General features: G+C 42.9%; 1 protein-coding gene across 4 annotated transcripts in view; it reads right to left on the bottom strand.

Moving 5' to 3' along the window:
• The window catches only part of pkd1b (polycystic kidney disease 1b), a 243,206-nt gene that overhangs the window by 107,398 nt on the left and 120,866 nt on the right, over positions 1–14,942 (bottom strand). For all 4 annotated transcript variants that reach the window (XM_072558141.1, XM_072558142.1, XM_072558140.1 and 1 more), the window contains exon 24: positions 9,010–9,153. In XM_072558141.1, coding sequence (XP_072414242.1) covers positions 9,010–9,153 — 144 coding nt within the window. The remainder of the gene's footprint in view (positions 1–9,009; positions 9,154–14,942) is intronic.

Raw genomic sequence — 14,942 nt, forward strand, 5'->3', positions numbered from 1 at the left:
AGTTCCCCATGGTAGGCTCATTCAGAAGGTCAGGAGAAATGGGATACAGGGAAATTTAGCTGTCTGGATACAGAATTGGCTGGTCGACAGAAGACAGCGAGTGGTAGTGGAAGGAAAGTATTCTGGCTGGAAGTCAGTGGTGAATGGTGTTCCACAGGGCTCTGTTCTTGGGCCTCTACTCTTTGTAATTTTTATTAATGACTTGGATGAGGAGATTGAAGGATGGGTCAGCAAGTTTGCAGATGACACAAAGGTTGAGGTGTCGTTGACAGTATAGAGGCCTGTTGTAGGCTACAGCGTGACATTGACAGGATGCAGAGATGGGCTGAGAGGTGGCAGATGGAGTTCAACCTGGATAAATGCGAAGTGATGTATTTTGGAAGGTAGAACTTGAAAGTTGAGTACAGGATTAAAGACAGGATTCTTGGCAGTGTGGAGGAACAGAGGGATCTTGGTGTGCAGATACATAGATCCCTTAAAATTGCCACCCAAGTGGACAGGGTTGTTAAGAAAGCGTATGGTGTTTTGGCTTTCATTAACAGGGGGATTGAGTTTAAGAGCCGTGAGATCTTGTTGCAGCTCTATAAAACTTTAGTTAGACCGCACTTGGATATTGTGTCCAGTTCTGGTCGCCCTATTATAGGAAAGATGTGGATGCTTTGGAGAGGGTTCAGAGGAGGTTTACCAGGATGCTGCCTAGAATGGAGGGCTTATCTTACGAAGACAGGTTGACTGAGCTCAGACTTTTATCATTGGAAAAAAGAAGGAAGAGTGGGGACCTAATTGAGGTGTACAAGATAATGAGAGGCATAGATAGAGTTGATAGCCAGAGACTTTTTCCCAGAACAGAAATTGTTAACACGAGGGGTCATAGTTTTAAGCAGTTTGGCGGAAGGTATAGAGGGGATGTCAGAGGTGGGTTCTTTACACAGAGAGTTGTGAGAGCATGGAATGTGTTGCCAGCAGCAGTTGTGGAAGCGAGGTCATTGGGGATATTTAAGAGACTGCTGGACATGCATATGGTCACAGAAATTTGAGGGTGCATACATTAGCTGAAAAGTGTGGTGCTGGAAAAGCACAGCAAGCCAGGCAGCATCTGAGGAGCAGGAGAATCCACGTTTAGGGCAAAGCCCTTCTCCAGCATCTGCAGTCCTCACTTTCTCCTAGGTTCGTACATTAGGTTTACCTTACATGAGGATCAATGGTTGGCACAACATCGTGAGCTGAAGGACCTGTTCTGTGCTGTACTGTTCTATGTTCTATAAAGATCTGAGAGCTGAAGACGTTAATTAAGTAAGCAAGTAGGTGATTAGTGGTTAACTTTAAGCATGTTCTTTTCTCTCCGACCTGAGGCAGTGGTGTAAATGGATACTAGGAAGACAAAAGTCTTGTATTAAATTTACAGCTTAACCTATTTAATAGAACTTAATTCAGTGATATTTCCAAACTGTACACCTAATTAAGTTAAATGAAATGCAACAGGAAGGTAGGGCACATTATGTATTACGGCTGTTACATATGGGAGCTGGTGTGATCCACAGCAATCATTTCTTCAAGAACACCTGCGGCTCAAGGAATATCAGTTTAGAATGATGAGCTGGAATCTGAGCTTCAGACACAGAGATGCAATAGGGTGGGAGAATTACCTGGACAATTTGCTGCAGAAGACTGATATCACCCCACATGTTAGGTGCATCAGATTTTACATGTTGTCAGCAATTAGAGGGTGTGTCAGTTGGTGTGGCAGAGGGATCAATACAGTTACAAACCAGTTTAAACCCATTCTACAATTAATCTTTTTCCAGACTACTAATTCTATTCCAAATAATTGTTCTTGGAAGCTTCCCCACCACTAAAGTTAAACTGACTAATCTACAATTTCATGGCTTACAACCTTTTTTTAAAAAGGCTGAAGAATGGCAGATGGAGTTTAATTTGGATAATTGTGAAGTGCTGCATTTTGGAAAGGCAAATCAGGGCAGGACTTATACACTTAATGGTAAGGTCCTGGGTGTGTTGATGGACAAAGACACCATTGGAGTAGAAGTTCATAGTTGTTTGAAAGTGGAGTCACAGGTAGATAGGACAGTGAAAAAGGCGTTTGGTATGCTTTCCTTTATTGGTCAGTGCATTGAGTATAGGAGTTGGGAGGTCATGTTCCGGCTGTACATTGATTAGGCCAATGGAATATAGCATGCAATTCTGGTGTCCCTGCTATAGGAAGGATGTGTGAAACTTGAAAAGGTTCAGAAAAGATTTACAAGGATATTGCCAGGGTTGGAGGGTTTAAGCTATAGGGAGAAGCTAAATAGGCTGGGGCTATTTTCCCTGGAGCAGAAGAAGCTGAGGTGACCTTACAGAGGTTTATAAAATCATGAGGGGCGTGGATAGGGTAATCAGACAATATTTTTTCCCTGGGGTTGGGGAATCCAAAACTAGAGGGCATAGTTTAAGATGAGTGGGAAAGATTTAAAAGGGCAACTTTCTCATGCAGAGGATGGTACGTGTATGGAATCAGCTGCCAGAGGAAGTGGTGAAGGTTGGTATAACTGCAAATTTAAAAGACATCTGGATGGGTATATGAATAGGAAGGATTTAAGAAGGCTATGGGCCAAATGGGACTAGATTAATGTCGGATACCTGGTCAACATGGATGAGCTGGACCAAAGAGTCTATTTTCACGCTGTACATCTCTATGACTCTCACATCATAATGCCTAGCACCTCCCATGAGTTTCAGGAAGATTGAGAGATTATTGCCATTGCCTCTGCAATTTCCACTCTCACTTCCTTCAATATCTTTGGATACATCTCATCTGGTCCTGGTGCCTTGTCAATATTAGCCTATCAAGATTGCCTCATTAGCTGGTGATCAACCTTACTCCTCTATCACCATGGTCTGGGTATGTAAAGAGTATCTTTGCATTTTTAATTGTGCACAGAAATGGGAGAACTGCTTTAAGGATTACTGTTGGTTCCAGTGGTAGTTGAAGTGTGTATCCAAATGAACTTACAGTTGAGGATCTGTGTGCAAGTTTTTGATACAAGTAGCTAATTGGTTTGTGGACTGGTGACCAGTTATCAATGACAAATGTCTGCCAATAATGATTTGATTGATTCTCAGGTCGCTGAACAGTTTGTGGCTATGAACAAGCTAGAGAGAAGCTTTCGGACCACCACCAGCTCAGAAACTCACTCTGACTTTTGTAGCAAAAGCCTGAAGAAAGCCAGTCTATCCTTTTTCTCCCATCAGCTATGACTTTTAATAATATGTCAAAGACATTTTACAAGTGAATCAGTCCCATGTCTCTTGCAAACTGGTGAAAGCAAAGAACGTCTGAGAAGTAGCATTCTGATCAGCACAAGAACCATCTTGGCAGGTCTTGTGAACAGAGATCACTGAAATGCTTTCCCAGTATTTCCCCATCCACAATACCCATGTTTGTTTTCCTCTGTGCATGTGTGTTCATGCATTCCTGCGTATATGTATATGTGATTCAGTGCAGGTTATGTCCCTGTACTGCAGTGGTAGTTCATGGCTCCTGTTTGCATGGACCCTGTCCCTCTGCTTTGGGCAGTTAGCACAATGATACAGTAAGTCATACCTGAAGCTCTGATTAATTGTACACAGTCATGGAGTTGTACAGCATGGAAATAGACCCTTTGGTCAACTCATCCCTGCCAGTCAGATATCTTACATTAAAAGGGATGACAATGAAAAGAGGGACAGCAAATACAGGAATGAAGGTGTGGTATCTGAATACACATACTATACAAATAAGATAAATAAGGTTGTGGTGCAGATTGAATTTGGTAGGAATGATGTGGTGGGGACAAGGGACACATGGGTGCAAGGGAATCAGGATCAGGTCCTAAATATCCAAAGATATAAATCCTATCGAAAAGAAAGGCAGGTGGACAGAGCAGGGTGGGTTTGCCTTATTAATAAGAAATGAAATTAAATCATTAGCAAGAAACAATACTGAATCAGATTATATAGAATCCATGTAGGTAAAGCTGAGGAACTGCAAAAGTGAAAAAAACCATAATGGGAGTTATGCACAGGTCTTCAAACAGTCGTCAGGATGTGGGGCACAAGATACACCAGATGTGTAAGAACGGCAAGGTTACCGTGATCATAGGGGATTTCAATATAGTTGGTAGTATTCAGGACAATTAGATTGGTAGTGGATTGTAAGAAAGGAAATGGCTTTTTGGAGCAGCTTGTGGTGGATCTGACGTGGGAACAGGCAATTTGGATTTTAGTGATGTGCAATGAGGCAGATATGAGAAGGCAGCTTAAGGTGAAGGAACCTTAGGAGGCAGTGACTATAACATAATAGAATTTGCTGTGCAATTTGAGAGGGAGAAGGTGGAATCAGACGTGCTAGTTATGGATGGCACGGTAGCACAGTGGTTAGCACTGCTGCCTCACAGCGCTAGAAACCTGGGTTCAATTCCTGCCTCAGGCAACTGTCTGTGTGGAGTTTGCACATTCTCCCAGTGTCTGTGTGAGTTTCCTCCAGGTGCTCCGGTTTCCTCCTACAGTCCAAAAATGTGCAGGTCAGGTGAATTGGCCATGCTAAATTGCCCGTAGTGTTAGGTGAAGGGGTGATTGTAGGGGCATGGGTGGAGTTGCTCTTCGGAGGGTCGGTGTGGACTTGTTGGGCCGAAGGGACTGTTTACACACTGTGAGTAATCTAATCTACAGTTGATTAAAGGCAATTACAGAGGCATGAGGGGAGAGCTGACCAGAATCGACTAGGAGAGGAGGCTAATAGGAAAGGCAATGGAAGAGCAACAGCAGGAGTTTCTGGGAGTAATTCAGGAGACACAACAATAATTCATCCCGCAGAAAAAGAAGCATACTAAAGGGAGGATGAGGCAACCATGCATGACAAAGAAAGTCAGGGACAGCATAACAGCAAAAGAGGAAGTAGCTAATGCAGTCAAGGACAGTGGGAAGCCAGAGGATTGGGAAGCCTACAAAGATCAACAGAGGACAATGAAAAAGAATGTAAGGAAGGAGAAGATTTAATATGAGGGTAAGTTAGCCAGTACTGTAAATGAACATTGCAAGAGTTTCTTTAGATATATAAAGAGCAAAAGAGAGGCAAAAGTGGACATTGGGCTGCTGGAAAATGACACTGCAGAAGTAGTAATGAGGAACAAAGAAATGGCTGAGGAACTGAACAAGTACTTTGTATCAGTCTTCACGATGGAAGACATGAGTAACATCCCAAAAATTCAAGAGAGTCAGGAGGCAGAAGTGAGTATGGTGGTTGTCACCAAAGAGAAGCTGCTGGAAGAAAGGAGAGCTGGTGGATTTTATCTACCTGGACTTTCAGAAGGCCTTTGACAAGATGCTGCACAGGGAGGCTGCTGACTAAGATAAAGGCCCATGGTTTTAGAGGCAAGGTACTAGCATGGGTAGAAGATTGGCGGAAGGCAAGAGTAGGAAGAAATGAATCATTCTCAGGCTGGCAGCTGGTGACATGTCTTATTCTGCAATGGTCAGTGTTGGGGCCACAATTTTTCATTTTATACTTTAATGATCTAGATGAAGGAACTGAGGGTATTCTGGTGAAGTTTGCAGATGATACAAAGATAGGTGGAGAGGCAGGTGGTATTGAGGAGGCAGGGAGGCTACAGAGAGATTTAGACAGGTTACAAGAGTAGGCAAAGTAGTGGCAGATGGAATACAACATGGGAAATTCACTTTGAGAGGAAGAATAGAGACATAGACTATTTTCTAAGTGGGGAGAAAATTCAGAAATCTGAAGTGCAAAGGGACTGTGAAGTCCTAGTCTAGGATTCTCTTAAGGTAAACTTGCAGGTTGAATCAATAGTTAGGAAGGCAAATACAATGTTGGCATTTATTTTGCAAGAACAAAAATATAAAAGCAGGGATGTACTTCCAAGTCTTTATGAGGCTCTGTTCAGACCACATTTAGAGTATTGTGAGCAATTTTGAGCCCCCTAGCTCAGGAAGGACATACTGACCCTGGAATGGATCCAGAGGAGGTTCACAAGAATGAAAGGCTTAACATATCAGGAACATGTGAGGACTCTGGGACTATACTCTATGGAATTTAGCAGGATGAGGGAGAATCTAATTGAAACTTACAGAATACTGAAAGGCCTGGACAAAGTGCACATTGGGTAGATATTTCCATTATCAGGAGAGACTAGGATCCGAGGGCACGACTATAAAGTAAAGGGGAGACTCTTTAGAGCAGAGATAAGGAGAAACCTCTTCCGCCAGAGAGTGGTAAATTGATGTAATTCACTCCCACGGAAGGCTGTGGAGGCCAGGTCACTGAGTATATTTAAGACAGATTGTCAAGGGGTCAAAGGTTATGGGGAGAATGGGGTTGAGAAAGTGATCAGCCATGATTGAATGGCAGAGCAGACTCGATACACCAAATGGCCTAATTTTCGCTCTTACGTCTTATGGTTTTATTAATCTAGTCACAGTTGCCAGCATTTAGCCCATATCCTTCTAAACTTTTACGATTCATGTATCCATCCAAATACTTTTATAACGTTGTAATTGTACCAGCTTCCACCACCTCCCCTGGCAGTTCTCTCCATAGTCGCAGCACCATCTGTATGAAAAGGTTGCCCCTTAGGTCCCTTTTATATATTTCCACCTTAAACCTGTGCTATCTAGTTTTGGACTCCCCTACCCAGGGAAAAAGACCTTGGCTATTCAGCCGATCAATATCCCACATGATTTTACAAACCTCGATAAGGACAGCCCTCAGCCTCTGACACTCCTGAGAAAATAGCCCCAGCCTGTCATTCAAACCTGGCATGATCCTTGCAAATCTTTTCAGCACCCATTCATGTTAAACAACATCCTTCCTATAGCAGGAAGACCAAAATTGAATGCAGTATTCCAAAAGTGGCCTAACCACTTCTTCAACATTCCTGGTAATAAATTTCTCGAGTATTGGTGGTCAAATTCTGTAAGCTACTGTAATACAGAGATCTTATAAAGATGCTTCTAGCACATTTTGTTTCATGCTGCCTTTAATATTTCCATTAAATTGATGCCCCAATATCTGGCCTGTCTTGACATCTAGCAATCAATGGAATCCCTATTCTTTGTCTCCATGGAATGTCCCATTTATTCAACAAAGGTTGAAGGAAAGAACTGTTTTTTCCCAGGAACTATTTCAAGTTAGCCGACATCTGTTATATCTGGCTATTATTTTATAAGAACTGACTATTAGTTAGAACCTTGTGCCTGTCCACATTAGGACAAAGTCCATAAGAAATTTCTTCATGAAGTGGCCAGCTGGTTCTAAAACCTAACAAAATCCGATGATGTAGCATGGATTCCATGCAAGATGATCTTCATTGAATTTATAATCCAGCTCCCAAAGCACTGATCCAATGGGACAACACCTCAGGTCCTCTTTAGCAGGGATGTAACCAGTGTGTATGTATTCATTTCATTCTTCCATTACTCATATAGTTTTGACTCTGAGAATGTTAGAGGGTAAATAGACGCAGTGTCAAAGGGTGTGGCGCCGGAAAAGCACAGCCGGTCAGGCAGCATTCGAGAAGCAGGAGAATTTACGTTTCGAGCATAAGCTCTTCACCAAGAATTCCGGTGTCTTTCTGTATCTACTTACAGGAGCCTTGGTGAATTCCAAGTTATTTCCTAATAACTGCAGACAATTACAGTCAATAACACATGCAGATGACAAAAGTGTTACCACTGGGCCAAGCTGGAACTGCACTGTGAAACTGATGAACGTGTTCTAGTTTCCTTTGAGTGCAGGAACAGACAGCGTGGCTACTGATATCAGTTTGCATCAGGATAGCCAGGAAAGGTTGTGGAAGTTGGATTTTTTTTCATTGGAAGTAAAGGACTTGTGGGAATCAGAGAGGTGGCAGCTGAGAGTGAGAGTGAGTGTCTAACTGAAAATACAACTTGTGAATGTAAGGGAGGAGGGGAGGGATAGGATGGGAAGAACAGCTTTGACATGGAGTAAGATAAAACTGACCTGATCACAGAATCTCCAGAGGATGTCTGGCTCATCTGACCCTCTGCAATGCATCCTGTCCAAACACACCTTCTTTCCCTATTCTCATTTGCTATGACTAATCTATCTAACCTGCACATCCCTGGATACTACGGGCAATTTAGTATGGCCAATCCACCAACCTGCACATCTTTGGCCTGTGGGAAGAAACCAGAGCATCCAAAGGGATCCACACAGATATGGGTAGAATGTGCAAACTACACACAGCCACCAAGGTTGGAATCAAACAAGGTCCCTGGTGCTGTGAGGCAGCAGTGTAAACCATTGAGCCAGGGTGCTGCCCATGTGATGATCTGTGAATATTAAAATATTTCCAGAGATCAAGTGGGCTGAGGACTATCTGTAAACTAGCGAGACTGACAAATGTCTGAAAACAAGTGAATAAGCAGCCTGCTTGCCATTCCCAACACAGTTCATCTGTTCCTTCAGTCTGTTCTGTGACCCAGAGTGTTGTACAGTATGAGGAGAATTCCTCTGAGGAGAATCTTTAGTTAGGTACTGCACTGTCAGTGGTGCTGAATTTTGGAGCAAATTGAACAAGGTCCCACCTACTTCACCAGTGCACTATTTTGAAGAAATGCAAAAGAATTCTCCTAATATTTATCACCAGCCAGTGTTACTAATAAAATGTGGTCTAATTGTTATCATAGATATGGCAAAGAGGTGCACATTGGCTGTGAGTTTGGCGTTATAGCAGCAATCCACTGTAAAAGTGCATTGGGTGTCCTGAAGTCACAAAAGGTACTATTCATCTTTTTCTTTGTGTCATCAATCCCAAGCAGCTCAGAATTTCCAAGTGTATTTGAGGAAAGGTGAATTGCCCACTCTGTGAATAGGAACATTTGGGTGGAGTCCTAATCTTGGTTTTATCTTAAGACTATCCCAGGATCAAATGCCTCAGTGGCAATACTACAACTGGCATCCATTCACCTTGCTGCTGTGACCATACTTACATGCTGCCAACACATCCTTCTCTACCATCCCCTCATTCTTCTCATTCTCCACCGACAACCAATCCTGGGCCAGGAAATAGTACATAATGTCAGTCTGCTTGTCCCAAACTGCCACATGCTCCAGGTGCCAAGAGGGGCTCAGTCCTGCAGAGAACAGCAATATTTCAAAAGGAGTCTGTCCAACTAATCACACAAGAAAATGAACCATTCTGCATATGTGTTCAGCTTGGAAACTCAAAAGCGGTTAGAAAATTGCTCTGGAATTTATGGTTTCCACTGCCAGGACAGTAATGTGAGAAATAGCCCAGTTACTTGCACACAAAAGATAGTAGATATTTAGAACAAATGTCAGTGGATGCTAGATCCGTTATTAGGTTTAAAACTGAGATCGATACATTTTGTGAAGCAAAGGTATTAAAGGATATTGGCCAAAAGGCACGTATTGGGGATTAGGCCACGGATCAGCCATGGACTGCTTTAAAGGTGGCTCTCAATTGTCTGATAATGCCATTTATGCCAACTAAGATCACATCATATCTAATATAAAAGCTATTAATCACTATTAACAGTTATCCCACTTTATTTTGATATTTCAGTCAGCTCAAAATAGGTTACTGTTTTAATTGTGAAATTTCCACAAAACATCTGAATTTCTATCCCTGCAGTTACAAAGAAAGAAAGAAATAAAGGCAGGCCATTCAACACCTCAAGTCTGCCACTCTAGAAGATCTGATCTTCCCCAGGCCTGTGCAAATCCAGTTCAGTTTCTCAGTGCTGGTTAATCATGCAAGAAACTTCATAGAATCCCTACAGTGTAGAACAGGCCAGACGTCCAACAAGACACGCTAAAGAGTAACTCACCCAGACTCAATCCCTTACCCTATTAATCTACATTTCCCCTTTCTGGATTAGTGGTGCTGGAAGAACACAGCAGTTCAGGCAGCATCCAACGAGCAGCGAAATCGACGTTTCTGGCAAAAGCCCTTCATCAGGAATCCTGATGAAGGGCTTTTGCCCGAAACGTCGATTTCGCTGCTCGTTGGATGCTGCCTGAACTGCTGTGCTCTCCCAGCACCACTAATCCAGAATTTGGTTTCCAGCATCTGCAGTTATTGTTTTTACCTCTACATTTCCCCTGACTAATGCACCTACACATCCCTGAACACAATGGATAATTTAGCATGGCTAATTCACCTAACCTGTATATCTTTGGATTTTGGGTGGAAACCAGAGTACCTGGAGGAAACCCACGCAGACACAGGGAGGATGTGCAAACTCCACACAGACAGCTGCTAGAGATGGGAATCGAACCCAGATCCCCGGCGTTGAGGCATCAGTGCTAACCACTGAGCAACCCATAACCGAGTCAAACTGACAGCTTGTCCATGATGATAAAGATCAAACTTAGGTGATATTATTATCAAAAGTGTTACAAAGTTGAAAGCATGTATTTTCACTTTAAGTTCACGTCAATATTCAGAAAATACTCCCAAATTTAAAGTGCAGGTTCAGCTGCCTGAATGGAAAGGCTAGGTATCCAAAATAGGTACCCATTTAACAGCCATTTGCTACATGTATCTGAGTCTTGGTTGCTGTTTTGACAACAATTCAAATTTAACCAATTAGTTTAAATTATGCCCAGGATACTAAAACCCAATCGAGTTTGAATTTATTGTTTTCACAACATCGGACCAAATGACAGGGAATGATGTTGGAGGTGCAAAAAAAAGGGCATTTTGAAATTTGATCAGAGAGCAACTTCCACCAAACAGCAGACCAACTGCCATCGAGCCAGAGAGCTAACTGCCTATTTAAAATCTTGATCTAATTTCTCAAAGAAATTAGAAGATGCTCTCTATCAAAGGTTCCTATATATATATATATATATATATATATATACATACTCGCAGTAAAAAGAAAGAAGATGACTGAGGGAGATCAGCAGATATAAGACTGAAGACAGTGGAGAAAACTGAGACCATGCGGATTGAGATTAAGTTCATGTAATGTTTAATAATTGTGTATTTGGAACAGCATGTTAATAGGATTGTGGCCAGTTAGGGGAAAGAGTGTTCAGTTTTGTTTACTGTTCTGTTAGGAAAATAAATTGTTATTTTTCTTTAAATAGTGCAAGTTATGAGTTCTCTTTTACTCCCTCACACTTTTAACAGATTACAAGGTGGGGTGAGCTTTTCTGGGTGTTTGGTTTTAATTAACAGAGAAGCTTGACCTCCGCATTGTAACCACAGGAAATGCTGGTAATATTGAGTAGGCCAAGGTGTATTTACAGTGATATTTGTTCAACACAAGAGTCCGAAAGTGCATGTGTAACAGGTGGTCTCCCACCTCTGCTCAGTCTGTAGTTACAAGGAAGACTTAAAGTGTGGTGATGGAAAAGCACAGTAGGTCAGGCATCGAAGAGCAGGAGAGTCAACGTTTTAGGCATAAGCCCTTCATGCAGGTGGGAGGTAATTGTGATAGGTCAGTGGGGAGAGTGGAGTGAATAGGTGGTAAGGAAGATGTACAGGTAGGACAGGTCAAGAGGGCAATGCGGGTTGGAGGGCTGGATCTCAGATGAGGTGGTGCAAGGGGAGATTTGGAAACTGGTACAATCAATGTTGATGCTGCAATCTCCCCTCCCACATGATCAACAATGCTCTCCATCACATTCCCTCCACTTGCCCTTGAACCTCATCCCTCTAACTGCAACAAGCATAGAACCCCCCCCCCCCCCGCCCCCCGCCCCCGGTCCTCACATTCTACCCCATGAATCTCCAGACACAGTGCATTATCCTCCACCATTTTTGCCACCTACAATCAGTCCCCATCAACAAAAATGTATTTCCCTCCACACCCCTATCTGCATTACGCAGAGACTATTCCCTCTGTGACTCCCTCATTAGGTCCACGCCTCTCACCAACTCATCCTCTACACCCAGCATCTTCCTCTGCTGCCACACGAGGTATAAAATTTGCACCAACACCGCCTCCTCAACTCAGTCCAAGACCCTAAAGGACCATTTCAAGTCTGGCAGAGATTTTCCTGCACATCCACCCACCTCATTTTCTGCATCTGTTGCTCTTGATGTGGTCTCCTCTACATCGGGGAGACAGAATGCCAATGCGCAGAACAGTTCAGGGAACATCTCCTGTCCACACGCACCGACCCCACTGCCCTGTGGCCCACCACTTCAACTCCCCCTCACACTCCCCCAAGGACATGCAAATCCTGGGCCTCCTCCACCTCCAAATTAAAGCCACCCACCAAATGGAGGAAAAATGCCTCATCTTCTGCCTGGGACCCTACAACTACACAGCATCAATATTAGAACATAGAACATTACAGTGCAAACCAGGCCCTTTGGCCCTTGATGTTGTGCCAACTGATGGTACCAATCTGAAGCCTATCTATGCTGCACTATTCCATTTTTATCCATATGTTTATCCAATGACCATTTAAATGCCCTTAAAGTTGGCAAGTCTACGACAGTTGCAGGCAGGGCATTCCACGCCCCTACTACTCTCTGAGTAAAAAAACTACCTCTGACATCTGTCCTATATCTATCACCTCGCAATTTAAAGCTATGTCCCCTCGTGCTAGCCACCACCATCCAAGGAAAAAGGCTCTCACTGTTCACCCTATCTAACCCTCTGATTATCTTATATGTCTCTATCAGGTCATCTCTCAACTTCTCTCCAATGAAAACAGCCTCAAGTCCCTCAGCCTTTCCTCATAAGACCTTCCCTCCATACCACAACATCCTAGTAAATCTCCTCTGCACCTTTTCCAAAGCTTCCACATCTTCCTATAATGCAATGACCAAAACTGTACACAATACTCCAAGTACAGAGTTTTGTACAGCTGCAACATGGTCTAGTGGTTCCAAAACTACTGGACTTCCATCTACCAATAAAAGCTAACACATCGTATGCCTTCTTAACAAACCTATCCAACTGGGTGGCAACTTTCAGGGATCTATGTTCATGGACACCGAGAATCTTTCCATTAGCATTCCTGTTGCTCCTTCCAAAGTGAATCACCTCACACTTTTCCACATTAAACTCAATTTTCCACCTCTCAGCCCAGCTCTGCAGCTTATGTACGTCACCTCTGTTACCTACAACATCCTTCATCACTATCCACAACTCTACCGACCTTAGGGTCATCTGCAAATTTACTAACCTACCCTTCTATGCCCTTATTCAGGTCATTGATAAAAATGACAAACAACAGTGGACCCAGAACAGTTCCTTGTGGTACACCACTAGTAACTGATCTTCAGTATGAACATTTCCCATCAACCACCACCCTCTGTCTTTTTTCTGCTAGCCAATTTCTGATCCAAACCACTAAATCACCCTCAATCCCATACCTCTGTATTTTGTGCAATAGCCTATTGTGGGGAACCTTATCAAATGCCTTACTGAAATCCATATACACCACATCAACTACTTTACCCTCATCTATCTGTTTGGTCACCTTAAAGAACTCAATAAGGTTCGTGAGGCATAACTGACCTTTCACAAAACCGTGCTGACTATCCCTAATCAGCTTACTCTGTGCTAGATGATTATAAATCCTATCTCTTATAACCTTTTCTACACTTTACCCACAACTGAAGTAAGGCTCACTAGTCTATAATTACCAGCAAACAACATTTGCTATCCTCCAGTCAACTGGCACTATTCCTGTAGACAACGATGACATAAAGATCAAAGCCAAAGGGTCTGCAATCTCTTCCCTGGCTTCCCAGAGAATCCTAGGATAAATCCCACCCAGCCCAGGGGACTTATCTATTTTCACACTTTCTAGAATTGCTAACACCTCCTTCTTGTGAAACTCAATCCCATCTAGTCTAGTAGCCTGAATCTCAGTATTCCCCTCGACAATATTGTTTTTTGCCAGTGTGAATACTGATGAGAAATATTCATTTAGCGCTTCCCCATCTCCTCGGACTGCATGCACAATTTCCCACGACTATCCTTGATTGGTCCTAATCTTAGTCTCATCATTCTTTTATTCCTGATATACCTATACAAAGCCTTAGGGTCTTCCTTGATCCTATCTGCCAATACCTTCTCATGTCCCCTCCTGGCTCTTCTTAGCTCTCTCTTTAGGTCTTTCCTGACTAGCTTATAACTGTCAGGTGCCCAAACTGAGCCTTCATATTTCATCCTAACAGAAGCCTTCCTCTTCCTCTTGACAAGAGATTCAACTTCCTTATTAAACCACAGCTCCCCCACTTGACCACTTCCTCCCTGCCTGACAGGTACATACTTATCAAGGACACGCAGCAGCTGTTCCTTGAATAAGCTCCACATTTCAATTGTGCCCATCCCTGCAGTTTCCTTCCCCATTCTGTGCATCCTAAATCTTGCCTAGTCGCATCATAATTGCCTTTTCCCCAGTTATACCTCTTGCCCTGCAGTATATATCTGTCCCTTTCCATTGCTAAAGTAAACATAACCGAATTGTGGTCACTATCACCAAAGTGCGCACCTACTTCCAAATCTGACACCTGGACCGGTTCATTACCAAATCCAATGTGGCTTCATCGCTTGTTGACCTATCTAAATACTGTATCAGGAAATCCTCCCGCACACATTGGAGAAAAACTGACCCATCTGAAGTATTCAAAGTATAGTGTTTCCAGTCAATATTTGGATCGTTAAAGTCCCCCATAACAACTGCCCTGGTACCCTCACTCTTATACAGAATAATCTTTTCAATCCTTTCCTCTTCATCTCTGGAACTATTCAGAGGCCGATAGAAATCTCCTAACAGGGTAACTTCTCCTTTCCGGTTTCTAACCTCAGCTCAAAATACCTCAGTAAATGAGTCCTCAAACATCCTTTCTGCCACCATAATATTGTCCTTGACTAACAATGCCACACCTCCCCTTCTTTTACCATCTTCTCTGTTCTTACTGAAA

Source organism: Chiloscyllium punctatum, chromosome 39 (assembly GCF_047496795.1).
Source record: "Chiloscyllium punctatum isolate Juve2018m chromosome 39, sChiPun1.3, whole genome shotgun sequence".
In the NCBI taxonomy this organism is placed as follows: domain Eukaryota; kingdom Metazoa; phylum Chordata; class Chondrichthyes; order Orectolobiformes; family Hemiscylliidae; genus Chiloscyllium; species Chiloscyllium punctatum.